Here is a 27,758-nt window from a genome sequence, read left to right on the forward strand (position 1 = left end):
GACAGAGTGAATGGTGAATCCGTTCAAATAGATAGGGAATTCAGGAAAAGATAAGTACAGCATTTCTTTTTTTCTGTTGTTGAGGAGTGGGGAGAAAATGGTAAGTTTAAACATCTTAAGTCTTGGGGAACTGTGAAACATCCAAGAGATGCCAGTAGATAGTTGGATATATAGATCTGGAATTCAAAAGAGAGGTTGAAGATAAATATTTTGGGAGTCAATAACAGATGAAATTAAAAGTTGCAGGAGTAGATGAGTTGGCTTAGCTACGGAGAACACAAAGTGGGAAGATGATCAAAGACAGGCCAGCCTCCTGCATTAGACTGTAGCAGGGCAGGTGGTCTATGAGTCTGTGCCTTCCCAATCTAACACCAAGTAAGCACCTTGTAGAGAGTTATTGAATGATTGGCTAGATGAATGACCCAAAGACCACTGTATTGCCTTCTCGAATCCAACTCACACTGAACCTCTCCTATCCTTCCCTATCCAGTGATTGGCGGTAAGTAGTAGATCCTTTTTAAAATTACCTTGCCTCTTGTTATTTTAGTTCCCCTTAATTTTTGACCTCAGAAACTCCTTCCCCGATTTAAGTCCACAAATATTGGTTTGGGTGAGGGAAGAAGTTTCAAGATGATTGAGCTGTGCCCTTGCCCTCTCTGTGTTCCCAACCCAGACTACATTCAGCAAGACAAGCGTGCTGAGCCGGGAGTTTGTATGAGGGGTGAGAGCCCTGGCGACACTGTGGAGCAGGGACCTCACCCCGTGAACTGCCTTATAAACTCCAGGGCAGGGACTGGGGCGCCGTGCCACCCTCCCTAGGCTTAATGCTGAGATGGCACTCCCAGGCGGCTGACATGAAAGCAGCCTCATAAAAGGGTCAGCGTCATCAGGATGATGAACCAGTTAGTGCTTGGAGATCCGAAGGGGATGAAAGGCGCGGGGTGAAGACGCCCTGCGTTCCCCGGGCTTGGTTGGGCGGGGCTTCTAGGGGCCGATGAAAGTTGGGGGACTGGGCTCAAAGTGTCTCTTCTTGCCTTTCCCGGGAGGAAGCTCTGGTCACTCTTCAAGGTCGGCAAGGTAGTACTGGGGGCTCTTACCCTCCAGAGTCCTGGGTAACCCGATCCCTACCCGGCCCAGACTCCCCTGAGCGTTACAGGAGACTCTCTAGGGTTGGACATTGCTATGGCAACAAGGCCCTTGAAATCCTGAGGAAAGCCAAGGCTTGGAGGCGTGACAACCTCTTGTAGCTCCTTCCGACCCACGGGCAAAGTGGCACCTCCCACGCACAGAAGCCGTCCCTGGGCCCCCGCCCCAGGCCGGAGACCACCGTGGACCTCCGGGAGCGGGAGGCCGCTCTGGCCCCAAGCGGAGCCTCTCGCTGGTAGACGGGCCCGAGGGAGCCCCTCTGGGCGCGGCGCCGCTGAGCTGCTCGATGCTCCGGCCGGAAGTGCTCTTCACCGCCCGCCTCCCACCCGGCTCTCTGGTCCCGGCGGTAAGATGGCGGCTGCCTCTGAGTGCGATGTGGTAATGGCGGCGACCGAGCCAGAGCTGCTTGACGACGAAGAGGCGAAGAGGTAACCGGGTGGCAGGGTAGTGAAGGGGACGAGCTTCAGCTCTATGGCTCAGGGGAACCGGTCCCTGCTATGATTCAGACCCCAGCTGTTAAGGCGATGCCCCGCCCTCTGCGAGCCCCCCCTTGCATCTGAGATCAGGTCCGGACGGACCCCCTGAAGGTGCGCTCTGGGGGTCGGCCTTCCTCTCCAGCTTCCGCCTGGCGTGGGAGCTGAGGCACGGCCTTGTTCCATCTGGGAGGAAGGTGGTCCTAATGATAAAGGTCGGGTCTTGGAGGGGATCTCAGAGGGCTGTTGCGGGGTGGGGGAGGCGGCGAGGCGACGAAGACAACTTCCTTACATCGCCCCTGACCCCCGTCTTCTCTTGTTAACCAGTGTATTGTTTTCGGTCAGTACTTTGCATCTCCGAAGTCCTCTTTCTCCTCTCATCATTTCCCCAGTAATCATATTGCAGTGACTACTAGTCTGGGTCCGCGGTGATTGTGTGTCTCCGTTATTGACCTGGTCAGCTCCGCCTCCCCTTGGTTACCCCAGAAATCGAAGATGATAAAGGAGGAAGAGTGAAGGGGCTTGTCTCATGCTCTGCCTGTCAAACTCTTCTCCCCCCATCCTTCCTGAGTGGGATCCTCATTCCTCCCAGGACTGCTTTTTCTTAAATTAAGCTGCAAAGGAGGAGGGAAACTGCTTGGGAGCTGTTGGCACTGCTGGGCAGCTGCAGTGACTCGAGATTGCCAGACCGGACTAGCCGAGGAGCTGCTGACTGTGTGATTTTCGAGAACACTCTGGATTCTGACTACAGCTAAGGCAGGTGATTGAAAGTGGGGTTAGAACACAGTTGTGGGTAGTCATACTTGTTCTAATCCCAAAGAATTGACAAAAAGGTTTTGGAAATTTGGAGTCCTTTCCTTATGAACTGCAAATTATTTCAATCCTTTGTTCAGGATCAACTGCAATACCCCCAGTCTCCTTCCCACATATCTCATAGCTATACCAAGCCCATTATGGCTTTAGTCCGAATGATTTGAGATGGAATGTAGAATTAGTTCATGAAATCTGAAATCAGGATTCTCAGATTTCTACAAGTTAGAAACATAAGAGGTACTCAGTGAAGCAGAATGAATAGTTATCAAGCTTAAAGGAAGTTACCACAGCCAGTTCCTCAAGTTCCTAACTTGTTGGGAGCTGAGAGGCTTGACAGAATGTGCTAAGTCCTTGGGCGATCAGAGAAGGCAGGATACCAGAGTCCAGTTTCTCTCTATGTTCTCAGTTTTGAGTTTTTACATCTATTCCTAATTTTTCCAGCATCATCAGCTCATATACATCATTAGGGAATTGCAAAATGGGGAAAAACTACTGTACCCCCGACACAGCTTAAATGAACTGTAAGGATTTACTTTACTTGCATTTAGAAAGAATTCCGTGGTTCTTTGTGCAATAAATAAGGACTTGGGCTATGTGTAATTTTAAAAATTCATCCTACTCAGTGTAAATCTCTAATATAAAGACTGTCCCTAATTTGGATTTTACTTCAAAGTCTCCTGTCAACTAAAGCAAATCTTTTTCCTTAAAAAATCACAGCTTGACTTTCTGCCATATAAGGCATCCTTAGGAGAGTAAACATTAGGCTCTGTTAGCTTCAAAAAGCCTTGTTTATGTATAGTTTTCCAATGCTGGAAGTGAAGTGGGGGTTTAGAAGCTTTGGAGGGAGGTCTTACATTTTTTCACGTTTCCTGGAATCCTCCTGTGTAGCTATAGCAGAGGACAGGGGCAGGAACATTCCTTACAAATGCCTTTTTACCATCTGGCTTGGTTAGAGCCTTTTGGCCAGGTTCCTGTCTCTCTTGTTACAGTCCTGCTACCAGTTCAGTTGGGGACATGGGAGTTGATGGGTCTCTTGTGCTGTTTTTGTGAGGTCCAACATGTGAGTCCTTGTTAGAGTCCAGCAAGGAGTCCTTCCTGCCTTGTGTCTTGGCTCAAGGGCATCCTGTTGCTGCTGCTAAATTATCACGGGGCAAAACAAGAAGCGCTTCCAAGACACAGGACATCATGGTTGCAACATTTTAAATGGCTGCATACCTCATTTCGTCAACTTTGGTGTCTAGAGAGAAAAGAAGTGGATGTCAATTTTTTTGCCCATCACTCCGGGAAAGTTCTTTTCCCCCATAGTAACTGAGAGGCTAAAATAAATGATGTATTTATTCAGCACTCCAAAATAGATCAGGGTTCTGTGCATGAAGATAATCTGTTTCTCTTTGCCCACCAGAACAGCTAAAGCTACCTGAGTGCCAGAGTGTTAAATTTCAGAGGTTTTACATTTCAGCTAATTTACGGTATTAGTCTTAGGTTTTCCTGGGAAGTGGCCGACTACTTTACCTTATGCGTACATAGTGGCTGAGATAGTTGCCATCCTGTCTAGTTATGGATCTCTGGTCATATCCCCTGGGCTGGGGAGCAGCTTGGTTTGTATAGGTAGTTTTTATTGTGCTAAAATTGAGGAATTTCAAGTTGTTCATCTATAGAAGAAACATTCTGTCCTGGCATATGTATACCTAGCAGTGACTGGACAGTCAGGCCTAAAAGAACCATGCAAGCAAGCCATAGACTTAGGAGCCAGGACATTGTTATCTAATTTCTAGAACTGATAACCTTAACTTCTCTGTGTCTGTTTTCCTGATGGAAGCAAGTAAGAACAATTCTTAGGCCCTATGTCTTAGTACCTGGATATTGTAAAACCTGTGTGGATCAGGATTTTTTCTTTTATTTCTCTATCCACATTGGTGGTAGGAAGAGTGGAATCCTGAATTCATATCCCAAGATCTGCTGTAGTTATTTTTTTGCTGCAGTTTAAGGGATTTTGGAGTTTGTGGCCTTATTTAACTGAAAAGCTTGTGGTGATGCCTTTCCTTCCCCCTTCATTCTTACCCTATTTTAAATATTTAGGAATCTATCCCCCTAATCTTTCTCTTGAAGTTCCAGGGCAAGCAGCTAGGCATTTTAGTAAAGCTGAATAGGAATTTATCTTGGACTTTGGACCCATATCAGTGAGAAACACTGCTCTCACCTTTCATTTTCAGTTTGGTGTACTTTTAAGTGTGGGAGCAAGGAGCCCTGGTGGTGCGAATGGTTAAGTGCTCAGCTGCAAACCAAAAGATTGGCGGTTTGAACTCACCCAGTGGCTCTGTCAGAGAAAGACCTGGCTAACTGCTTCCATAAAGATAACAGCCAAGAAAACCCTATGGGGCAGTTCTACTCTGTCACATGGGGTTGCTATGAGTCAGAATCGACCTGATAGCATACAACAAGTGTGGGATCAGAGATGAGGAAGTGGAAGATGGGACAAATGAGTCATGGTAAGGGAGGGATAAACCTAGGAATACAGAATCCTGAATACCAGCAAATTAATTGAACCCTGATATTATTAAAAAGCAAAATTGCTAATCATGGTAACTGGAGCAGCGATAGAGTACTGAGGAAGGGCATCTCTCTTCTTCACTGCTTTGCTTCAGACCCACATATTACCCAGAACTGGGTAGACTGAGTAATTTTGATAGAAGTTTGGGCCAAGTGAGTGACAGTTGCTCTAGTGTCTAGTCCATTCCCAACGACCGGAACTCTGATTGGCTTAAAGCCTAGCCCTATTGTACATTCCAGCCAATCAGAGATTAGTTTAGTCATTGAAATTAGTATTTTAAAAGCTTTTAAAGCTGAGTACTGGGCACTTGCCTTTGCTTTCTTTCACTAGGACTTTAGAAGATTGGAGAACAAATGGTCATCGGCTGTCTAGGTGCCTTGTGGCCTGATGCAAAGTCCCTCTGAGAGCCCATTTCGCCCTTATTCAGCTAATGTTTGGTCCCCTTTCTCCAGTGCTGAGTGATGTGGAAGTTACTTAGAGGTCGTTCCAGGTATTCCTTTAAACTATCTTAATTTCAGCTGTAAGAGCAGGATTCAGAGTGCAGTTATTCCAGTGGTCTGTTCGTTTATTGGACTGACAATTGTTTTCTTCCCCAACCAGATCTAAACAGTAGTAGTTCCTGTGTTTTACCCTACCCCTGGTGGGACTATGAGTGGCTAAGGCTTTTGGGAATGGTAATATAAGGAGGAATATCTGACTCTCAAGGTCTAATTCTGAGGCCTAGTTTTCTATTAGCATGTGACTTACAGTTTGTGTGAGGAGGCCAGACTGTCAGATAAACAAAGTGTTAACTGCCTCTTCTAATTCTAATGTAGAAGGAATGTGACTTACAGTTTGTGTGAGGAGGCCAGATTGTCAGATAAACAAAGTGTTAACTTCCTCTTCTGATTCTAATGTAGAAGGACAAAATATCTGACTTTTGGGGAGGTTTGGCAACAGCCCTCTGGCTTATGCTGAAAAGCCACTGACTTATGTCCTCATAGTGTCTGCAAGGAATCTTGTTTCTCAGAAGCAGCAGATCCTCTCCCCATTTGTAAATGAATGTTAGGTAGAGGCCAGTCCACAGATTGTGACACTTCCCATTTAAGGAACTAGCATAAGTTTGAAACTCACGGTTCAGGCAGCTATTTCCAAGTGAATGTCCCTCTGCCCGAAGTGATGGGATTTCTGTCAGGAAGGAAGAATTAGATTGGTTGGTTGCCTTTTTTTTTTTTTTTCTTTTACAATTGAATAAGTCATAGCCACTTCCAACGTGCTGCCTGGTGTCCTTCCCTACTGAAGCAGTAGGGAGTGCTACTGCCTTACGTAGACTGTCTCTGTGTCTCCCGTTGGTGTCTCCTCTTCTGGCCCTGCCACTGGCGAGGCTTCTCCCTGAATGTCCAGACACCAGACAATTTGAACTGAGGTGTCAGTGAATTTTTTTCATCATCTTTGTCTCCTACCTTCTTTCTTTGGGTGGGGTTGGAGGTGGAGGAAGGAAGCAGGGAGGGGGTTGTTTAATTGTGCCTTAAAGTGAAAGCAGAAGCTGGTTTTTCTATAAGAAATTGGATAAAGGAAGCTGAGTGCCAACAAGTAACAGTTGGATAGAGCCCACTCTGTTTTCTCTGGATCATTATGAAGCCTTTATTTGCATTCAGCATATAGTGCGTTGCATTTAGCAGGTGCTCAGATGTTTGTGGAATTGTTCCAAGTCATTTCATTTATGGCTTCCACTTATCTATATGAAACTTAAATTAACATTTCACCCCTAGATTAGTAGAAGATAAAGAAATGGAATGACTTGCTTTTGGTAAGATGGACTAGAAATCTGGCTCCTGGGCCCCTTTTATGAAGGTCAGTCAGAGTACACATGAAACAGGCCCTGTGATATGCCACTGGGCACAAGAGGTCTTGGACTGTGGGAAGGAGGAAGGAATTTCTACTCTGAGACTGGCCAAGATCCTGTAAATTCTGAAGGGTGGAGGATGTTTCTAGATCAACATACAACTAGTAAACTTGACTGAATAAAAGAAATGGGGCACAGTAATCATAGAGTAAGGGTGACTTTCTGGAAGGAGTATGTATAATAGGAATGCATAAAGCATATTTGACTCATTGACAATCTGAAGTATTGTCATTGTTAACAGGCTTAATCCCTGGGGGTAGAAAAGGAAAAATATCTTTTTCTAAGGTTCTTCCTGCCAGTAAAATTTTTCTCCAAAATCAAAGGCCCCTAAACACACCTTTAAGGAGCCTTGGTTGCGCAATGGTTAAGCACTCAGCTGCTAACCGAAAGGTTGGTGGTTCAAACCCACCAGCTGCTCCATGAGAGAAAAGACCTGGCAGTCTGCTCCCATAAAAATTACAGCCTGGAAACCCTATGGGGCAGTTCTACTCTGTCATGTAGAGTCGCTATGAGTTGGAATCGTCTCAATGGTATACAACAGTAGCAAACATCACTGCTCTAGCAAAAGAAATCATTTTGTCCTGAGTTGTAATTTTAGCAAAACTGTATTTTTCTTCCACTTCAGGAGTAGCATCAAGAATATGCAAAAAAAGAAAAGCCTCATTCAGGCTGTTGCAGCTGTCAATTTAACTCATATTAATGCTATTGGAAGAACTGAGCTTTACTAAAAATGTATTAATATAGCCAAATACTTGAAATAAATAAATGCAATGTGGTGTGTTTTTTGTCATACAAAAAAATTTAATCTGCATTTCCTAGGTTGCAAATGTTGCAGAATAGTGAAACCATGCTAGTCTTTATTTTTCATGCTCTGGGGTAGCGTAAATCTTAAAATGATGCTGTACTGATGATGAAGAATCTCCTGTTTTAATAATCTACAAAGATCTGATATGTGAAGCAATTCCAAAGAACCCAACCATGTTAAGGACGTTTAAAAAACTACCACACATTAGTGGAGATAGAATAAAGTTGTCGAATACCTCTTTAATTGCTGAAAGACAAATTGGCCTGAGGCAAGGATTTTGCTGAAGTGTTCAGCTTGGAAGAATTTAGAAAGAAAATGGAGATTTTTTTTTTTAGGGTATCTAATTTGGGGCACGTTGTAATGTTAGCCATGGCGTTTTAACGTGTTTTTAGTTTCACTGAGCTGTAAATGTGCAAAGTTGGCTGACGATCATAAGCCCAAGTTGTTTGATTCGATCACAGGTTGCTGAGCCTTGCTAAGACCTGTATAATATCAAATGATTCTGTTGGCAGTGTTTGTTGGAGTAATTAGCATCGGTGATGAATAAATATTAATTGGGAGAGAGAGACTGTAACTGCATGATTGGAGAATATACAGATTTTAACACTTACACTGAGTGGAAAGGCAGGTTTTCAAAACTGCAGTTTTCTGTCTGGCTGTTATTTCTGAAAAATAAAGAAATACATTTTAAAATAGCAAAGCAGTCTTTACCTATGTCTGTCACAGGAAAAAGTGGGCCCTTCAGTGCTGATCTTGTTGTGGAAGATCCTTCCATCATACATCTAAAGAGGACAGATTGTTTGAAAACTTTTCATAAGAAGTTTTTGCTGAGTCTTAAAGTGAAGGGGGCTGGATTGATGGAGATAGAGCCTTCCCCATCATCTCTAGGTAAATCATCTGGGAAGCTTATTTTGCTTAGCATTGACCCAAGGGTTGGGTGAGGAACTAGATAAATTAGTTTTAATCTAAAATTCTTGACACTAACAGGATCTAGTGGAAAAAAACATTAGGACTAGGAGGTTGGAAACCTGTGCGGCGCCTCACTAACTGTTCCGCTGTCGAGGACAGGTGATAACATCACTGTAACCACTTCAGAGGGCCATTGTGAGGATCTTCATTGGAAGTGCTTTGAAGATCTGGAAAAGCACTATAGTTATAGTACAGTTGTTACTAGTGCATCAAGTTACTTATGGCCAAGTCTGTTTTTTGCTGTGGTATTGTATATCAGGGTTTAGTCTGCATTTTATTTCTGGCCCATAAAATAACCTGGTTTAATTTAGTCCCTTTTTTGGAATCTTAGCCTTTTTTTCAGTTAGTCCATGTGAACTCACTTAATCCCTAATTCTTCCTTTCTCAATACTGATCTGTTTCAGTAGGTCCATGTTGTCACCTCACTTGATTATCATATGGATTAAATATTACTAGTTGAATTGACTCTGGCAGAATGGAGTGACAGCTGCCACTGCCTGATCACCCTCAGTTCCAGTGTTAACTAGCTCTTCTCCTTCTTTTCCAGTCCCACGCCTTTGACATCTCATCCTTCAGTCCCTTTGCTGTAACGGCGACTTCAACAAGCCGCAGTCCTTTCTCAGATTCCCAGGGCAGGACTTGAATAGTTTTGTTCCTGATGCAGCCTTGTTCAGTTCTTGCTGCTGCCATGCTGGATTCCAAAGATCCACTCTTTCCTCGGCTGGTCTCGAAGGGTCAGGCCCATTGGTTAAAGCTTATCCTGTATTTGGTGGGGAAGTTCAAAATGAAGGAGGGACTCCACTTTGGGCGTTGGACCTGGAGGCAAAAAAAATAAGCGTTCAATCTAAAAGCACTAAGTGCCCATTGTTTAGGCAGCTGTTAATTAACCAAGTTCTATGAAAATAAGTCCTTTTCATGAGGCAGTTGTGTGGGAATAGCTAATTCTGGCCTGATGCTGTGCAGTATGAGGTTAAAAACATGGTAACTTGTCACAACACAATTCTTGTTCTTTCTGCTGTGGGCTGATTCTACATTACTTGCTTTGTTTGCTCTCGAATGCAATCTACTCACCATTTATTAAAAAGAAATGCATTTCTTGGGGGAGGCAAAGTCTAGTTCACTAGGTCTTGCATCTTAAAGAGAAAGGAGCATAGAACATAGAGGAGCCCCGCTCCTTCTGTGACTAATTGTTGGGAATGTTATTTAACTTGTTTAAATCCAGATTTCAGTTCTGGGGTTGGATTTCGTATGCTAGGACTATTTCGTATCTTGGTTTAAAGAAATGTATATTCATTGCTCATGTCTTATTCCTAGGAGTACAGGTTAATTTTTTGAAAAATATTTAGCATTAGAGAGAAACTTAGCATAGTAGAAAGCACACAAGCTTTGGAATCTGACGGGTGTGGGTTTACATCCTGACCTTGGGCAAGTTATTTAACCTCCAAGCTTTAATGTCCTCCTTTGAAAAATGAGGTTAATGAAGCCCACCTGATTAGTTGTCTGGAGAAGATGATGTATGAAAAGTACACAATAATTGTTAATCATCTTCTATCATAATTATCCTTTGCATTTTTACTAGAAGTCAATGCTGAACTCACCTCCATGGGAGTCATGTTTCAGGAAACAAGGGGCTCCTTTCAACAGCTCTACAGGTTGTTTCACCTTTGACTAACAGGCTTTATACTGTTTACACACTGTCTACCCAAGTACCTAGATGCCTTTGGTTTTCCTTAAGGATTTGTACAGGCTTAGCCACTAGCCATCTGAGGAGGAGGCTGGATCCTCTCAGGTACAATTTGGGCCTACTTTGGAATTTACAACTCCATTTCTTTACAACTCGACTTCGGAAATCCTGTGTTGGGGAAGCTGTTTCTTCAAATCTCTTGGCGTGTCTGCCCTTAAAGGTTAGGTCCTAACAGTTTTTTGAGTCCAAACTCAAACCCACTGCCATTGAGTCAATTCCAACTCAGCAACCCTATAGGACAGAGTAGAACTGCCCCATAGGGTTTCCAAGGCTATAATCTTACAGGAGCAGACTGCTACATCTTTCTCCTGCAGAGAGGCTGGTGGGTTAAACCTGCCGAGGTTTTGTTTGGCAGCCGAGTGCTTTAACCACTGCGCCACCAGGGCTCCTTTTATTTTTTTATGGTACCTCGCTTGATTTAGCATTACCGGATGTCGTGCACCATGTTGAAAGATTGTGGTTGGTCCTATTACTCTTGCAGTTTGGGAATCCTTCTTGAGGACTTTCCATAGCAGGTGGTTTCTTTTCGCATTGTAACAGCTGGTGTAATAAAATTACTCAAGCAGATTTATGTCCATCACAGTTCAAATCTGTCAGCATTTGTAGGTCATTCCCATTTTCCTTCTTTCTTCTGGCAGCCTTTTCATGTTAGTAGGGCTTGCCAGGACTGTGATGGAGAAGAATGGAAAGGGAGGATCACCTCAATAAATGGAGGGCAGCTTTGCCAGTTGTGGTTTGAGATATGTAAGTAAATCACAGATCTCCTCAGTACTGTGTCCATAGACTCATGCTGTAAACTACCGTACCCTAGCCAAGGTTAAGAACTATGATTTTTATCCCCGCTTCAGGCAGCCCTTGAACAAGGTTAGTGGGTGTGGGTGTGGGTGTGGGTGTGTGGGGGGGGGGGCAGAAAGAAACAAATATTCTTGTAACAAAGATACTTAAATATTTAGTTGTGTTGCACTAATCATTTCAGCAAAGACTTATCTTCGAGTGTCACTCAAGTTGGTCAGTAGGATGATTTTGGTTATTTTTGATAAAAGTTACTAGTTCTTTTATAACATTATTGGTCATGTCTTATTTGATTCTAGTTCCTTGGTCAGGAATATAATTCCCAGTATATAACATTGTTCCTTTGGGAAACTACAATTTGTTTGATGGCACAGCTTCAAAAAATGGATTAGAAAAGGGTAAGGAAAAATTGTGATATTACCCACTTGCTAGATGTGCAAGGTACTGGAGGGATGATAAGGGGGACAGTAAGTGCTCACATAGATGTGATGGGCAGCAGGAACACTGTCATGGATTGAATTGTGGCCCCCAAAAATATCTGTCAACTGGGCTGGGTCATGATTCCCAGTATTGTATAATTGTGTATCATTTTGTAATCTGATGTGATTTCCTTATGTGTTGTAAATTCAATCACTATGATCTAATAAGATGGATTAGTGGCAGTTATACTGATGAGGTATACAAGATTGGATAGTGTCTTAAGTCAGTCTCTTTTGAGATATAAAAGAGAGAAGCGAGCAGAGACACATGGGAACCTCATATCACCAAGAAAGCAGTCCCAGGAGCAGAGCATGTCCTTTGGACCTGAGGTTCCTGCGCTGAGATGCTCCCAGACCAAGGGAAGACTGATGCATAGGACCTTCCTCCAGAGCAGACAGAGAGAAAGCCTTCCCCTGGAGCCGATGCCCTGAATTTGGACTTGTAGCCTACTGGACTGTGAGAGAATAAATTTCTCTTTGTTAAAAGCCATCCTCTTGTGGTATTTCTGTTATAGCAGCACTAGATGACTAAGACGTACACCAACAAATGGATACATCTTATAGCATGACACTGGCAGTCTATACCTTGTACGTTCCTGTCATCCAAGTTCTTAGTCTCTGCTGTCACTCAGCTTTGTCCCCCATTCAATATGCTATGCTTTTAACTCCTTTGCCACCTGCTTTTGCTCTCCTTCTTCCAGTGACAAATGCATGAGCCACTTTTTAAGACAGTTAGTCATTGAAACTCTTAAGGATGTGACTGATTTCACACTAAGAAATCGTTTGCCCCTGAATGGAATTACCTGTAACCCATTTTCTTTATGTTTTCTAAAGAGGCAGCAGGTGTGGCACAGTGGAAAGGAAATAATTATAAAAAATTCAATTGCTGTTGAGGGAATCTTTGTAAATGCCTTCACTTAGGACAGAAAAACATGAGAGGGATTCTCTTGATTTAGTTTGAATGTATCTAAGTGACAAAAAGTAGCATATGAAGAACTGGGCTTCTTTCATTAGCTCCTCCTTTTGGCCCATCAGCCTATTTAGCAGTCTGTAAATTCCTTCAGATATCACTGACTTTTAGCTGCCTGGGCCTGGGCCTCTAGACCAAAGATTACAGAAGTTATTCCCTAGATATAGTAACATGATTCTCTTTCTTTTTCTTTTTTAGGGAAGCAGAGTCTTTCAAGGAGCAAGGAAATGCATACTATGCCAAGAAAGATTACAATGAAGCTTATAACTATTATACGAAAGCCATAGGTAAGAAGAAGCTGGTGCTTATGCTTAGAAGATACTCATCTGCCTAATACGTTATAAATTGTTATTGTAAATGGAGAGCTCTGGTGGCTCAGTGGTTAAGAGCTCGGCTGCTAACCGAAAGGTCGGCAATTCAAATCCACCAGCCGCTCCTTGGAAACCCTACGGGACCATTCTGCTCTGTTCTATAGGGTCACTCTGAGTCAGAATTGACTTGACGGCAACGGTTTTTTTTTTTTTTTTTGCTATTAGAAATAGGTCCGCTCTAAGAAGTAGACTTTTGCCTTATGGCTTGATAACTGTTATTGTGTGAATTCTTTTGGGTTTAATGACCTCATGAGAGTATAAACAAAAAAAAAACCCATTGCCGTCCAGTCAATTCCAACTCATAGCGACCCTATAGGACAGAGTAGAACTGCCCCATCAGTGAGAATATAAAAGGGATGACTTTTTCTAGCTCAAGTGGGTAGTTCTTTGATAATCATTTTTTGACAAATTATAGGCAATTCCAAAAATTCTGGTTGTTATGGCAAAAAGATACCACCTAAATGCATCTCAACTATTTGACAATTCATTAACTATCTTAGAAAATGGCATTTGTGGATAGTTAAGTTTCAGTTATCCCCACGTTCAATTTGCCAATGTATTTTTAATCCCACGTCAGCAGTGTTCTCGCCTAACATGCTTACAGGCTGTCTCCAACTCAGGAAATTCAAATTCATTTTTATTATACAAAGCACAGTCATTGAGAAGATAAGTATGCTGACTCCTCCCCCAAAAAAGATATTCAGTGCACTTCAAAGCTAAATATAAATTATTTTTAATTACTCCGTTTTAAATTGGTTGTTACTATTGCTACCGTCCATTTGCACAGATAGTAAAAAAAAACATTGGCGTAGCCTTTAGAAGAGCACGTGTCAGCATTCCTATTCTGGTTTGTTTGCTTTCACGTAGTTCTGAGGAAGATGGCCCCTGAGTTTTTGAGGCAGTGACCCATGCTAAACTTGGTTTTACATTCTTCTGCCCTTTCTGCAGATATGTGTCCTAAAAATGCTAGCTATTATGGTAATCGAGCAGCCACTTTGATGATGCTTGGAAGGTTCCGGGAAGCTCTAGGAGATGCACAGCAGTCAGTGAGGTTGGATGACAGTTTTGTTCGGGTATGTAATGGGGCTATTTGGAGAAGACTGAGTTGCTGCAGTTGAGTTCCTCTAGCCCAGAGTTTCTCAGACTTGGCACTATTGGCATTTGGGGCCAGATAATTCTTGGTTATGGAGGGCTGCCCTGTGCATTAGAGGTTTAGCGGAATCCTTGGCCTCTTCTCACTAGGTATTAGTAGCACTCCTCCCCCCAGTTGTGATAACCTGACATTGCTAAATATACCTGGGGAGAGGAGCCCTGGTGGCATAACAGTTAAGCTGTCTTGGCTGCTAACCAAAAGGTTGGTGGTTCAAACTCACCCAGCAGCTCTGCAGAAGAAAGACCTAGCAATCTGCTTCTATAAAGATTACAGCCAAGAAATCCCTATGGGGCAGTTCTACTCCGTCACATAGGATTGCTATGAGTTAGAGTCAAGTCGACAGCACCCAGCAACAACGGCAGTGGCTTTCTGCATCCTAATCACAAGTGACCATACCTGGGGAGCAAAATCACCCCTGGTTGGGAACTGCTGTAGCCATTTTCATCCCATACTGGTTTTGTGTGTGTGTTTATTGCTGCTGTTTATTTTTCTCTGTTTGACCAGTCATGCTTCTTTTCTTCCCTTTTTGGGTTTCTTCCAGGGACACCTACGAGAGGGCAAGTGCCACCTTTTTCTAGGGAATGCCATGGCAGCATGTCGAAGTTTCCAGAGAGCCCTAGAACTGGATCACAAAAACACTCAGGCACAACAGGAGGTATGATCTGATCCTGTCTATATCAAAAGAGACAGTGTGGTATATTTGGGAAGAATAGTAACTTAGTAAAAAAATCTATGAAAATTAGAGAGTTTTCTGAGATGGCTGGGGGACAGGCAGATGTTTCAAGGAACTGATTTGAATGAGGTTAAATAAGTCAGGTAAACTCAAGTCCTGATTAAATTGATAGCCGTTAAAACTTCTTTTACCAATAACCTTCCATCTCCATATACACCCAGTATGCCCCTGCAGTGTTAATGAGTAAGAAACTCAAAACTTCTGCTTAGCCAATGGCAATGCATTGCCTTTATTTGATGTGTATCAAGGCATGAGGCTTGTATTTCTGTCTTTAAGTTTAAACTAAGGCTGAAAGTTGGGCCATAGCCTTTCTGTTAAGGAGTCTTGGCTGCATCTTTGTCAACATGATTTGTTCTGGTGTTCTTGAAACGACAGATTCCTCCAGGCCTTACTGATTTTTGTGTTTGTTTAATATAAAACTTCATTAAAACTTTTCTGTATCTGATTTTCCCATATAGTTCAAGAATGCAAATGCAGTCATAGAATATGAGAAAATAGCGGAAACGGATTTTGAGAAGCGGGATTTTCGGAAGGTAGAGTACAACTATGAATAAGCCTCGTCTCCCCTTTCTCAGAAAGTTCTTATTTTTTGTGTGTGATCGTGATAATTAAGAAGAGTGGTATGATACAGATCTCGAGTAAATTATTGCTTTAATTTGGCTTTGACTCTATGTATTTATTTTTTGGCTAAGATACTTATTTTCTTACTTACATTTGATTTTACAATAAAAAGCAAAATGAGTTACTTAAACATGTTCTTATTGTTAATGTAAGGTACTGGTCTAATAGAGTGTGCTAGCTAATAGAGGAGAAGCCAGTTGGAATTATTTATTGGGTTTAAATAATCCAATCTTATGTGAGTAATGAGAGCTGACTTTAACTCCTGCTTTATATGAAATGGGGTGGAGCTATAAATCAAGAATAGGGAAAGGCCCCTTTTGCATTTTTGAGTAGTGAATATAACCTGTCATCACCATCTTTTTGACCTTAGTCCTTTCTACAGAAACATGTCCCTTATGGAGCTATGTGATAGTTCTTGCAAATTTACATGCCAAAGGAGCTGACAAATCTGAAACATGGGAAAGGTATAAAAGTTCTAGATATTCTTCTAGATCTTATAATGCTTATGCTCAATCTGTATAATTCCTGGTTCCCTTAGATGGTACTTAGAAACAGCTTTCACTAGAGTTTCAAAAGGGAGGTGGTAAATGGTCCAGAAGGAGAGATTTTCAGGATCACTTAAAAGAAGTTTGTGAGTACCATCTGAGGAAGGGAGTTAGTTGTCACCTCATATGTGAGAATTTGCTTAATGCTTTTTGTAGCAGGTGCTCAATAAATGTTCAATAACAAGATACAGGAAGAATCATTCTTGAAAGTTACACATTGCAAAGGTCTTATATTTGGTAATAAATCTAGCTCATACAGAGGCCCATCATTAGCTTGTTAGCATCCTTCATCTGTCCATTAGTTTTAATAACCACAGTGTCTTTGTGGTGTGATTTATAAGTTTTTTTTTCTGACTTTGTTTTTTTGTGTGTGTGTTTGGAAAGAGATTCTGTCTCCTGTCACATTTTCTGAGGTTTACGTAGGCAAAAGCTTTGTCTTGAAAGGCTGTCTTTCCGTTTCTTTTTTCTGTTGCCCGCTCTGGAGCCAGAATCCCCAGTTTGTGATAGAATCCTCTGTTTGTGACATTCCAGCCCCCCCCCCCCCCCCGCCCCGGTAGCTCATGGTGATGTCACAAATGAAGAATTATGATCCTAGCAGGGGAAACAGATGAACTTGGAAGAAACAAAGATATTCTTTGCCTGCAGCTGTCCCTAGTCATGGGAGGTGGGGGGTGGGAGAGAAGCACTGAGCCTCCAACTGATGGTTCTCATGACGAGCAGAATCGTCTCTGTTCTGGATGTCAGGGACGCAGCAGGGTGTGGCTGCTTAAATTTTGGGTAACTCCCTCCTGCTTTTCCCCTAAAAAATCAGCACCATGGCTGTACATAATACTTGAGTTTTGATGTCATCCTTAGAGCTTCCAGGACAGTAGCCCGTGCCGTTGAAGGAGAGGCATCCCTGTCACTGCTCTGTTGACACTGTAGAAAAGTCTTCTCAGCAGAACAGCTCATGGTCCTTACCTGCCCCCCCACCATTAAAAATTTTTTTGACAAGGTGATACTCATGGTTCAAAAGCTGGAAAGTATCCTAGGTATATACCCAAAAGAATTGAAACTGATACACAAATACTTACACACAAATGTTCACAGCAGTACTGTTCACAATAGCTAGAAGGTGGAAACAACCCAAATGTCCATCAACAGAGGAATGGATAAACAAATTAGGATATATCCATACAGTGGAATATTATTCAGCCATAAAAAGGAATGAAGTACTGATACATGCTACAGTGTGGATGAACTTTGAGAATATGCTAAGTGAAAGGATCCAAACACAAAAGGTCACAGATTGTGAATCTATAGAGACAGAAAGCAGATTGGTGGTTGCAAGGCGCTGGGGGTAGGGAATGGGGAGTGACTGCTTAATGGGGTACAGGGTTTCCTTTTTGGGGTGATGAAAATGTTTTGGAACTACATGAAGGTGGTGGTTGCACAACATTGTGAATGTACTAAATGCCACTGAATTGAATACTTTAAAAGGGTTAACTTTATGTTATATGAATTCACCTCAATGGGGGAAAAAAAAGCTAGAAAGCATAAAAAATATTTAGTGATGAATGTTGCACTAAGCTTGTCTTCCATCTGCCCAGTTTCCACCCACCCCTAAGGTAACCACTGTTCTTGTTTCTCTTACTGCCTTCCACAGTTTTGTTTTGCATATACGGGCAACTACAAATACAAGTTATTCTTTTGGTTTTTTTTTTTTTGCATGAAAGGCAGTGTGCTTATACACTGTTCTGAGCCTTGTTTTTTGTTTTTGTCTTCCTTTCTCCGACTTAATAGATTTTGGAAGTCTTTCCATATTAGTACATGGAGAGCTTCCTCATTTTTTTTTTTTAGAGGCACATAGTATCCTATTATATGAATGTATGTGTTAGCTAACCAGTCTCCTATTGATGGACATTTGAGTTACTTCTGCTTCTGAGATTTTCAGACTTCATCTTTTCCTGATCCCCACGGCCAGATTCTGAGAGGGAATGTTTGTCCCTTACTCAAAATTTCTCCTTTGGGTCATTTGTTCTTAAGAGAGAATATGAATCAAGAGTCTCCCAGTAAGCCTTAGGAATAGCAACTAAACCAAAAATGAAAGCTCAGAGAACAAACTTCTGAAGAGAGAAAATAGAAATATATAGATGATGCTGAAAGACTAAGTCTAGCTTTTTTTGTTTTTTTTTTTGGATGATTTTGGCTTTTGGTTTGTATAGCAACATGTTGGGAATAGTAATCTGATATAGTCTATTCAGAACCATTTAACGTGATCTATTTTATTGGTGTATTTCTGTACTAAAATATGCGTGGAGGATTGGCCACCAGGATACTCAGTGAGATGTGAGGCTCCTGCATAGGAAAGGAGGGAACTGTGAGCAATTTCAGTAACAGGGGGCAATGAATACGTACAAGGTTATTTCTGCCAGTCTTTGTCTAAACAGGCTAAAACCAAACCCATTGCCGTCGAGTTGATTCCAACTCAGTGCCCCAATAGAACAGAGTACAACTGCCCCATAGGGTTCCCAAGGCTATAATCTTTATAGGAGCAGACTGCCGCATCTTTTTGTCCCGTGCAGCGGCTGGCTTGTTCTAACCATCAACCTTTTTTTGGTTAGCAGCTGAGTGCTTAACCACTGTGCCACCAGGGCTCTTAAACAGACTGTGCAAGTAGCAAATAACAGCGTTTTTACATTAAAAGGATGTGAACTTTGACCACAGTTACTGTGGATATGATTCATTATGGAGGCAGCTTAGCTTGCTGATCTCAGTCACAGGCTCTGGAGTCTTAGTGTCTAAATTCCAGTCTTGTTTCCATCGTTTATTAGCTTTGGTGACTTGGAACAAGTTTCTTAATCTCTTGATGCTTTAGTTTTCTCGTCAGTAAAATAAGGGTAGTAATATTACCTACTTCATAAAATTGTTGTGAGGATTAAATGGGTTAATATATAAAGTACTCAGTAAAGGTTTGCTGTCATCATCATCATCCAGATCAACTCATTTCAATGGTTTAATTAAGTGAATTAGATGTTTTTAAGCTCTGATATTACTTTCTAGCTCAAAAGTGAACCCAGGAAACATCGTTTAGCTTTTAGTCTGTTGCCTGTGACTAAACTAAAAGTGAAGACGTTTCTGGAGTCCAGGATGAAGAGCTTTATTTGTTTTCTTCCTCCCTGTAGGTTGTTTTCTGCATGGATCGTGCCCTAGAATTTGCCCCTGCCTGCCATCGCTTCAAAATCCTCAAAGCAGAATGTTTAGCAATGCTGGGTCGTTATCCAGAAGCACAGTCTGTGGCCAGGTATGAAATCAAGCCAATTCAGTATTGAAATGGCAGGTACTACTGGATTGATGCCATATGGCAGCTCTCTAGAACAGGAGCTACTACATGGCCCTGTGGATAAGCCAGCCAGGGCTGACTGGACCTTCCCGGAGCTTAAAGCCAAAAAAGTTAGACCAGATTTAAAAACCTACAATGTATATAGGAGTATAGTAGATATTTGAACTGTATGTGAAAGAACAGATGTGGGTTGTGTCTGTTTTTTAAATGTAATCCTTTTCCTTAGGGTACTTCTACTTCAGGGGTTGTTAGCAAACTCTTTGCCAGATAGTAAATATTTTAGGCTTTGCAAGCCATAAGGTATCTACCTTTATAGTGCAAAATCAGCCATAGATAATAAACAAATGGGCGTGTCTGTGTTTCAGTAAAGCTTTATTTACAAAAACAGCAGGCAGGATTTGGCCCACGAGCTATAGTTTGCTGACCCCTGTTACAGTCTAACAAGGATTATGAGGCACAAGAAGTGTATTAAAGATAAATGTAGGTGGTTTATTCTGGGGAGGTAGGTACCTGGGTGGCGCAAACGGTTTGTGTTTGACTGTTAACCTAGAGGTTGTTGATATGAACCCACCCAGTGGCACCATGGAAGAAAGGCCTGGAGATCTGCTTCTGTAAAGATTGCAACCAAGAAAACCCTATGGAGCAGTTCTACCCTGTAATACATAGGGTCACCATGAGTCGGAGTCGACTTGACAGAAACAGGAATTCTGGGAAGGTTTGGGAAGAGTTCTTGGGAAGCTGTCTTCCTGTGGATACTTTCAATATTAGACATGGTCAATGAAAAAATTGGCCATAAATGGCAGTAATGGTGGAGATATACCAAACTATAGCTGAATGTGCCCCTTTCTGGCTCTTGCAGTGACATTTTACGAATGGATTCCACCAATGCGGATGCTCTGTATGTACGAGGTCTTTGCCTTTATTATGAAGATTGTATTGAGAAGGCGGTTCAGTTTTTTGTACAGGCTCTCAGGATGGCTCCTGACCATGATAAGGCCTGTGTTGCCTGCAGAGTAAGTTCTAGGCACCAGATTTGTGTGGGAAAGGAAGCCTACCCTTTGGGCCTTTAAGTTGGTTAGAGTGGAAGGTTTTAGAATCACAAGAAATATGTCTCCTCTTCCCACTTCACAAAGATGTTTGGTCTTTTCATTAGAAATTATTTCAGGACCACTTTTACTTAGCCAAAGGTAAGATCATATGATATACAGGTTCAAGTCCTTTTAATATCTAAGTGTGTGCTTCTTTGTGTGTGCTTTTTAAACTTTTTTCTTCCCTCAGCTGAAGAAAAGATAGGAATGCTTGCCCTGGGGAGTCAAGGCAAGCCCTGGGTTACATAGATCTTGGTATTTTTTTAAATCTTGGTTTCCCCTGTCCGCTCTGTAGGAAGCACAGTGAGCAACAAAGGAAAGTAGCCCAGGTGGTGAGGTGGGGGCTGTGTGTTGCTGAATACTGGGATCTAAGAAATTGAAAGTAGACCCTGGCCTCTCTGTGCAGTGTCTGAGCCTTCTGGATGCGTAACTGACCTCCTCTTGCCTTTCTTCATAGAATGCCAAAGCGCTTAAAGCAAAGAAAGAAGATGGGAATAAAGCGTTTAAAGAAGGAAATTACAAACTAGCGTATGAACTGTACACAGAAGCCCTGGGAATAGACCCCAACAATATAAAAACAAATGCTAAACTCTACTGCAATCGGGGTACGGTTAATTCCAAGGTAAGCGCTTGGTCTGGGTCTTGGGGCCTATGGAAATGTTTTTAAGGGACATCAAAGAAGTCTTGGGAAATCTACCCAGTGAGGATAAGCCAGGTGACAGGAGGAAAATGTTTGGGTTACTGTCTCAGCTTGTTAGGAGCTACCTTTTGAGAGGCAGAGTTTAATTTCTCTTTTCTGGATATTTGGGATCACTTGATGGACAATTTGGAAGGATAGTCCCGCATGTTCTTCAAGGTCCCTTGCCCCCAGCAAGAGAGTGGCTAGGGACTTCAGGATGATTTTAAGCAAGTATTATTGCTTCTTGACTAAGTAAGTGATTCCTTTCTTTTTTAGTAGTGATTTGGGGGGAATTAGAATGTGAGGTGAGCTTAATTTTTTCTCCCTCCAACATAACTGAGGGTCACCTTGCTCAGTTGAAAATGGACTGAGTGCCCTTGTGGCCCTAAACCCATAAGAAACAAAGAGCAGGCTCCTTGCCCCTTGCAGAATTTTTGTAGTTAAAAATCATGGTAATTCTAGTCCCTTTAGTTGGCCTCTGGAAAAATGCAGGGCAGGAACTCCCCTTACTATTTCTTTGTCGTGGGGGGCACTTAACATGAAATAATAGAGGTGGTTTATCCTTGCAGACAGGTATGCCTGGCTTGCATCATGTAGAAAAGAAACCAATTCCGAATTTGGGAAGGCTGCCTAGTGCCTTAGTCCTCTGAGATACTGGTTTTGCCACTGACCGGGAACAAGTGTGACAATTAGGGGGCCAGCATGACTGATCATCTTAGAATTCTGAAGCCATGCTCACAGCTCTGGGCTCCCTCAATCACCAAAGATGTGAAGTATGACTGCTCTCTCTCTCCTGAAGCTTAGGAAACTAGATGATGCAATAGAAGACTGCACAAATGCAGTGAAGCTCGATGACACTTATATAAAAGCCTACTTGAGAAGAGCTCAGTGGTAAGTGCCTCTGGGGGGAGAGGGGAAGAGGTAGTTGCAGATGGCCTACCAGGGGAATTGCGTTGTGGATGCCGGAAGCAGACCCAGGGATGTTGTGAGGTCATTTGGTCCTTCCCCCTGCCTCTAGGTGGGATTGTTCCAGTCCTAGACTATCTTTATAGACCTCCAGCGGAGGAGATTGCACAAGCTCCCTCAGTCTCCCATGCCTGTGTCTAACGCCCCTCACGCTCAGTAAGTTTCCTCTGATACCTGACCCAAATTCCTTTTGTTAAAGATAAATTCATTTCCGTGGGAGATTTTGTGTTGTACACTTTTGCTCTAACTTGGCACAGTGCTTGGCACATAGTAGGTGCTGCTCACTCAGTAAATGTTTTATTGAATGAATGTATGGTGCTTGGAAGTACCTCTTGGAGACAGTGGAGAGTTGTGCTTATCCTGTTTGTTGTGGGTAAGGGTTATGGTTAAGAAGGGATTTCAAGTTAATCTGGCTCAGCCTCCAAGCAGTACAAGGAGCCCCCTTTTGAAATAACCTGGATAGGTTGTCTGCTTGAGTGTTTTGAGGAGAGGGGGCTCCTTGCCTGACAAGGCACTTCATGAGCCAGGATATGCCTACCTCTAGTGGCTAGGTTTGTGTTCAGAGTCAGGGTGCTCCCCAGCATACTTGTTCATCTGACTCTTGGACCCACCAGACTATTTTCTCCAGACAGGAACATTAACAGGAGCTAGGAGAGACCTGTCTCAGAAATCCTTCTCTTGTAATTCCAGATTATTCCCCAGACAGAGAAGAACTTCTTGCCTTTAAAGTTCCTGAAGGAAGATACATTTCTATACCAATCCTCCAACACCTGTTCCATTCCTTATTATGAAATGTCATACCCAAAGAACGCGTGCTGCTAATGATGCCCAGACCCAGGCGCAGTGCTCTGAGCTCCCAGTCTCGTCAGTGGTGTAGACTGTCTCATGGACTGGCTCCCATTTAGTTTGCACCCCTCCCCCTGAATTATCCACTCTTTAAAACAAATAGGAAAACTGTTGCTGTGTGTGGTGCTTTTTATAAAAAGAGAATTTCTAAGTAGATGAATAAGCCTTTCAGAAACAGAAGCACACACAGTTATAGATTCTGCGAGACCAACCATCCATCCATCATCCCGTCTTTGAAAACCACTGGCAGACAAAAGTGGAAACTTTGGAAGAAAAAAAAAGTGCCCTTTGACCCAACCAGAGGCTTATCTCGACAGAAGCAAAATGCTATATACGTAAAGATGTTTACTACAGTTTTGTTTATAGTAGCAAAAAAAGGGGAACACCCAAATGTCCATAGCTGAGGAGGGGAATGGCTGATCTGTGATACGGTATCTATGATACATATATGATCAACTCAGTGGCATACTCTGCCATCTTTGAACAGGGAATGGAAAGAGAGAAGAAAATTTGTTAGGATAGTGGGAGGGAGGATTATTTTCTCCTTCATGTTTGTGCAGTAAATAAAAGTCAGGAATTGCTTTAATGAAACAACTCCTTATCTTTGTGGTAGAAATAGAACTGTCCTTCTCTGAGTGTCTGCCTTGAGATACCACCACAGGGGGAGAGCACACGCCATTTGGCACAGTTGGCTGAGTATCAGAGCCATGGTTTCAGCAGCTGGGACTGACCAGAAGTGCTGGGGATTAGTTCAGCCAGAGGCCTGCCCACTGCCCCATTCGGCCTCACCTTAACCCCTACGTTGGGAAAATGCCAGATCTTTGCTACATCTCCCATTGTAAGCTAGAGTTCTTCCTTTTTCCCTAAAGCTCTACTTACTTTTTTATGTTTCTTTTTCTTCAGCTTTTTAAATTTTAAGAATAAAGATGTCCTTATATTAAAAAAAAAAAAAAGTTGTGAAGTAAAGATGCAAATCACTGTAGTATAAGCCTGTCTAATACATTATGTACGGACCTGAAGATGTCATCAGGGTTACTACTCACTTGGCAGATTTTTCTCCTCAGTGCTATCAGTTATCAGTGTTCTTCCTCATAAGCTGCTAAGCTTTAAGTCTTATTACACATACAGGTTCTCGGGGCTCCTAGTAGTATTTACAGTGTGTGTCAGCCACCTGTGTTTTGTCACCATTTTTTTTAAAGTCCTAAATTGAGATGTTGCCAAAAAATCAGAGATGCCTAAGATGTTAGGCCTCTCTTTTGCCAGCCATGTGAGTAGCACTCCCCCGCCCGAGCCCCCAAGCCTGGTGGGGCTCTGTGGTGTTTGCAACGATGGGCTTGTGTGGTAGCAGTATAATGAATCTCATTTGTGTGGCAGCTGGCTGCACTGCAGGGTCACTTCCCACTCCCCAGCCGATGGCACCTGCCTCGAAACTCTGACCAGTCTGTTTAGTTGATAGGCCACTCCTTTTGCCTATTACCCTATCAGGACATGGAAAATGCCACTTGGTTCTGTGGAAGAGAAACTTAAAGGTCTGGCAGCTGGCCTGTTAAGCTAGATTCCTCCCATCTTGGGCCAGAGGCCCCTCTTTGCTTCTCTGCTACCGAAATAGCAGCAAGCCTGTGTTTAGAGTTTCCTTTTCTATCTGGCGTACCTATATTTCTCAGATTGATCGGTCTTAATGGAAGCATTTGCCAGCCACCACCTTGAACTGTTGAGTTGATCCTCCTCGTGGCTCACTAACCCCACTTTTGCTCTGGATCGGAGCCTGCCCTGCATGTTTATGGCACTCTAGGTGCTTTTATAGTAGCCATTATTTCACTTGATAACTTTTCTCCTGTTGTTTCAATCCCAAGTCATCACCTAGGTGCCTTCACATTGCCTTTCCTCCAGCAGTCCAGATGTCTCTTTGATGGCTCTGTGTCAAATGGAACCTTGTCCCCTTAATTGCTTTCCACTCAGATCAGAGCATCACTTTGCTGGATGGGTTTAAGTGCCATGAGGTCTGTTTCTTTTTCTTTCTTGAGGAATTGGTAGCTAAGTATTTCTCTTGGTGCTAGGTTAAGGGCCTCTGATGAAGCATCTTACCAAAAGTGTGTGTCTTGCTTAAGCCATGCCTCTTCCCCTAGAGTGATACTGAAGGCCATTGTGTTAATGTTTGAGCATGGTACTAATCTGTATTTCCTTCTCAGTTACATGGACACAGAACAGTATGAAGAAGCAGTGCGGGACTATGAAAAAGTGTATCAGACGGAGAAAACAAAAGGTAAAGCAGTTTGAGATCGTTGGTTTCTCAGGGAGCTGTTTTATCTTACTTATAGGCCCTAAAGATGGGCAGAGGGATAGTTTGATTCAGGGATTAGGGATGAACCTGAGGCTTATTTGATCAACAGGCAGGAAGAAGTAAACAGATTATTTTCTGGTCCCACATCCTTTTTTGTGTGCTGGGGATGATATGAGGAGCCCAAGTATGAGTAGATTTTTTTTAACCTCCATAAGAAAGCACTATAAAAGCCCCTGATGTGGTTAGGAAGGCTCAGAATTCCAAGGCCACTGGGCTGGGACCCAGCAAGGGAAGCTGCAGTCAGATTTGTCCACTGACACCAGATGTCTCCCTCTAGAACACAAACAACTCCTAAAAAATGCACAGCTGGAATTGAAGAAGAGTAAGAGGAAAGATTACTACAAGATTCTGGGTGTGGACAAGAACGCCTCTGAGGACGAGATCAAGAAAGCGTATCGGAAGCGGGCCTTGATGCATCATCCAGGTAGAGCGGGTTGGGGGAGAGGCTGGGGAAGAGCAAGCAGGCCAGGCCCTTCGCCATACCCAACCTAGAGTAAGAGCCTCGGAGAGGCGCTTCAGCTGGGTCAAGGTTAAGTCCCATAGTCTCCAATTCCAAAATCAGACATAAAGTGGTCTTTCTCTTAAACTTTTGTTTTCTTGAGACTCTGATTTCATTGGCAGTCTCCCTCACCCCTCCCTCCAGATCGGCACAGTGGAGCCAGTGCTGAAGTTCAGAAGGAGGAGGAGAAAAAGTTCAAGGAAGTTGGAGAAGCCTTTACTATCCTCTCGGATCCCAAGAAAAAGACTCGCTATGACAGCGGACAGGACTTGGATGAGGAAGGCATGAACATGGGTGGTGAGTTGGTGGGGGCTGCCTGGGAGGACTCTGAGGGTTGTGGAATGTTAGAAATTTTTCCAGAGATACTCCAAAGGGAGAGTTTGTATATAATCAGCTAGATACTCAGTGGTTTGTGAAGTGTACACTTGATGAGCACCTGTGATGTGTGAGGTACTGTCCCTTGTGCTGGGGATGCAAAGATGACTCACACAAGGTCCCTGACCGGAAGGAGCCCACAGGCCAAATCCTGCCCCTGGCCTAGAGCGCTGATAGCCACAGAGTCAAATGCAGGACAACATAGCAGGTGCAGAGTGGGCAGCAGGAGGTCCTGTGGTAGCACTGGCAAGGGAGGGCTGGAGAGTGGCAACACACGGCACCTCTGGGGGATTGCAGGCAGCTCAGTATGGGATAGTGGGGTAGGGTGCTAGAGGGAGGTGGTGGTGAGAGATAAGGCTAGAGGAGCTGGATCAGGCTTCAGAAGCCCTAAAGGGCTATAGTAAGGAATATGGGCTTTATCCTGTTGGCTAGACTTTTTTAACCACCGCAAAGTGTATGCTGACCAAGGTTTATGTATGTCAAGTATTCCTAGAAGCCTTCACAGATTTTAATTTCCCACAAAGACTTGGGAGTGTATTCTAGTAGTGGCATCAAGTGATAAGTTTGCATAGGTTGGGACAGATTTGCTTACCTCCAATCTGTGAAGTGTCAGGAAAGGAGGGAGGTGGTAATATCTGGGAAAGGTTTGGGGACCCATTCTCAGGGTCATGATTAAGTTCTTCCTCAGAAACTTCTAATTTTGTCACTTTTTTCTTCCTTTCATGTTACTTGCCCTGCTCCACAGATTTTGACGCAAATAATATCTTCAAGGCATTCTTCGGTGGTCCCGGGGGCTTCAGCTTTGAAGGTGGGTATGCCAAGTGGACACCGTGACTCCTCAGGCAGCTCTTTTGAGAGTCAGGGTGCCATGAGTGGAGGCAGCTGAATTCTTACCTAGCAGGACATCTGCCCACTCAAGTGTTGACTTAGCTGAGGATGGAGGAGGGACGGTTCCCAGGCGCACCTTGCCTTGGGACCATTAATACCGCCCCTCAGGGTCAGGAGGTGTTGCTGAGCTGCCTGCTTACCAGAGCTGTTCTGCAAGGGTGCAGGGTTCTAAAGCTGTGGACGCATCTCTCATGAGCTCTCACACCCCAGGCCCAGGCTGCTTGACATCTTGTAGAGCTGATTTTTATGTCTGAATGAAGACTTCTCCATAATCAGCAATTGGTTTGAAAAGTGATCTTCCTTCAAAAATCCAGAGCCAGCTAACAAGCCCTTCTTTTCCCTTCCAGCATCTGGTCCAGGGAATTTCTTTTTTCAGTTTGGCTAATGAAAGGAAACCAGCCACCCAGAACCTAGGAAATGCAGACTTGCTCAGTTTAACCTTGAATATGGACACAATTCGACTCCTCCCTTCATCATGTCTCTATGTACTTAGAGCAGTTTCATTTTCTCAGTTGGATACCTCTGTCTGTGTGAGCAGGGTGAAGGAGAGGGAGCCAGCGCCGAAGACTGCGGGTAGGGGAGGGAGGCGGGGGGTGGACAGGGAGGCAGCTTGTGAATTTTTGTTGTACTGTTTAACTTTATTAAGAAAGAAGAAAAAATGAAGAGAATAAAATGTTTTGACCCTTTCTGGCTCTTTGCTCTGG

General features: G+C 43.2%; 1 protein-coding gene across 1 annotated transcript; it reads left to right on the plus strand.

Moving 5' to 3' along the window:
- The first annotated feature begins 1,123 nt into the window (after positions 1–1,123).
- Positions 1,124–27,758, plus strand: DNAJC7 (DnaJ heat shock protein family (Hsp40) member C7). Its single transcript, XM_004390313.2, has 14 exons — positions 1,124–1,574; positions 12,826–12,914; positions 13,947–14,071; positions 14,693–14,806; positions 15,343–15,417; positions 19,215–19,333; positions 20,232–20,385; positions 20,918–21,082; positions 21,939–22,030; positions 25,141–25,214; positions 25,570–25,716; positions 25,936–26,088; positions 26,912–26,974; positions 27,402–27,758. Exons 1-14 carry the CDS (start codon positions 1,498–1,500, stop codon positions 27,437–27,439), a joined length of 1,485 nt encoding a protein of 494 aa, XP_004390370.1. The 5' UTR covers positions 1,124–1,497; the 3' UTR covers positions 27,440–27,758.

This window comes from Trichechus manatus, unplaced genomic scaffold (assembly GCF_000243295.1).
Source record: "Trichechus manatus latirostris isolate Lorelei unplaced genomic scaffold, TriManLat1.0 scaffold00294, whole genome shotgun sequence".
NCBI classification, from domain to species: Eukaryota; Metazoa; Chordata; class Mammalia; order Sirenia; family Trichechidae; genus Trichechus; species Trichechus manatus.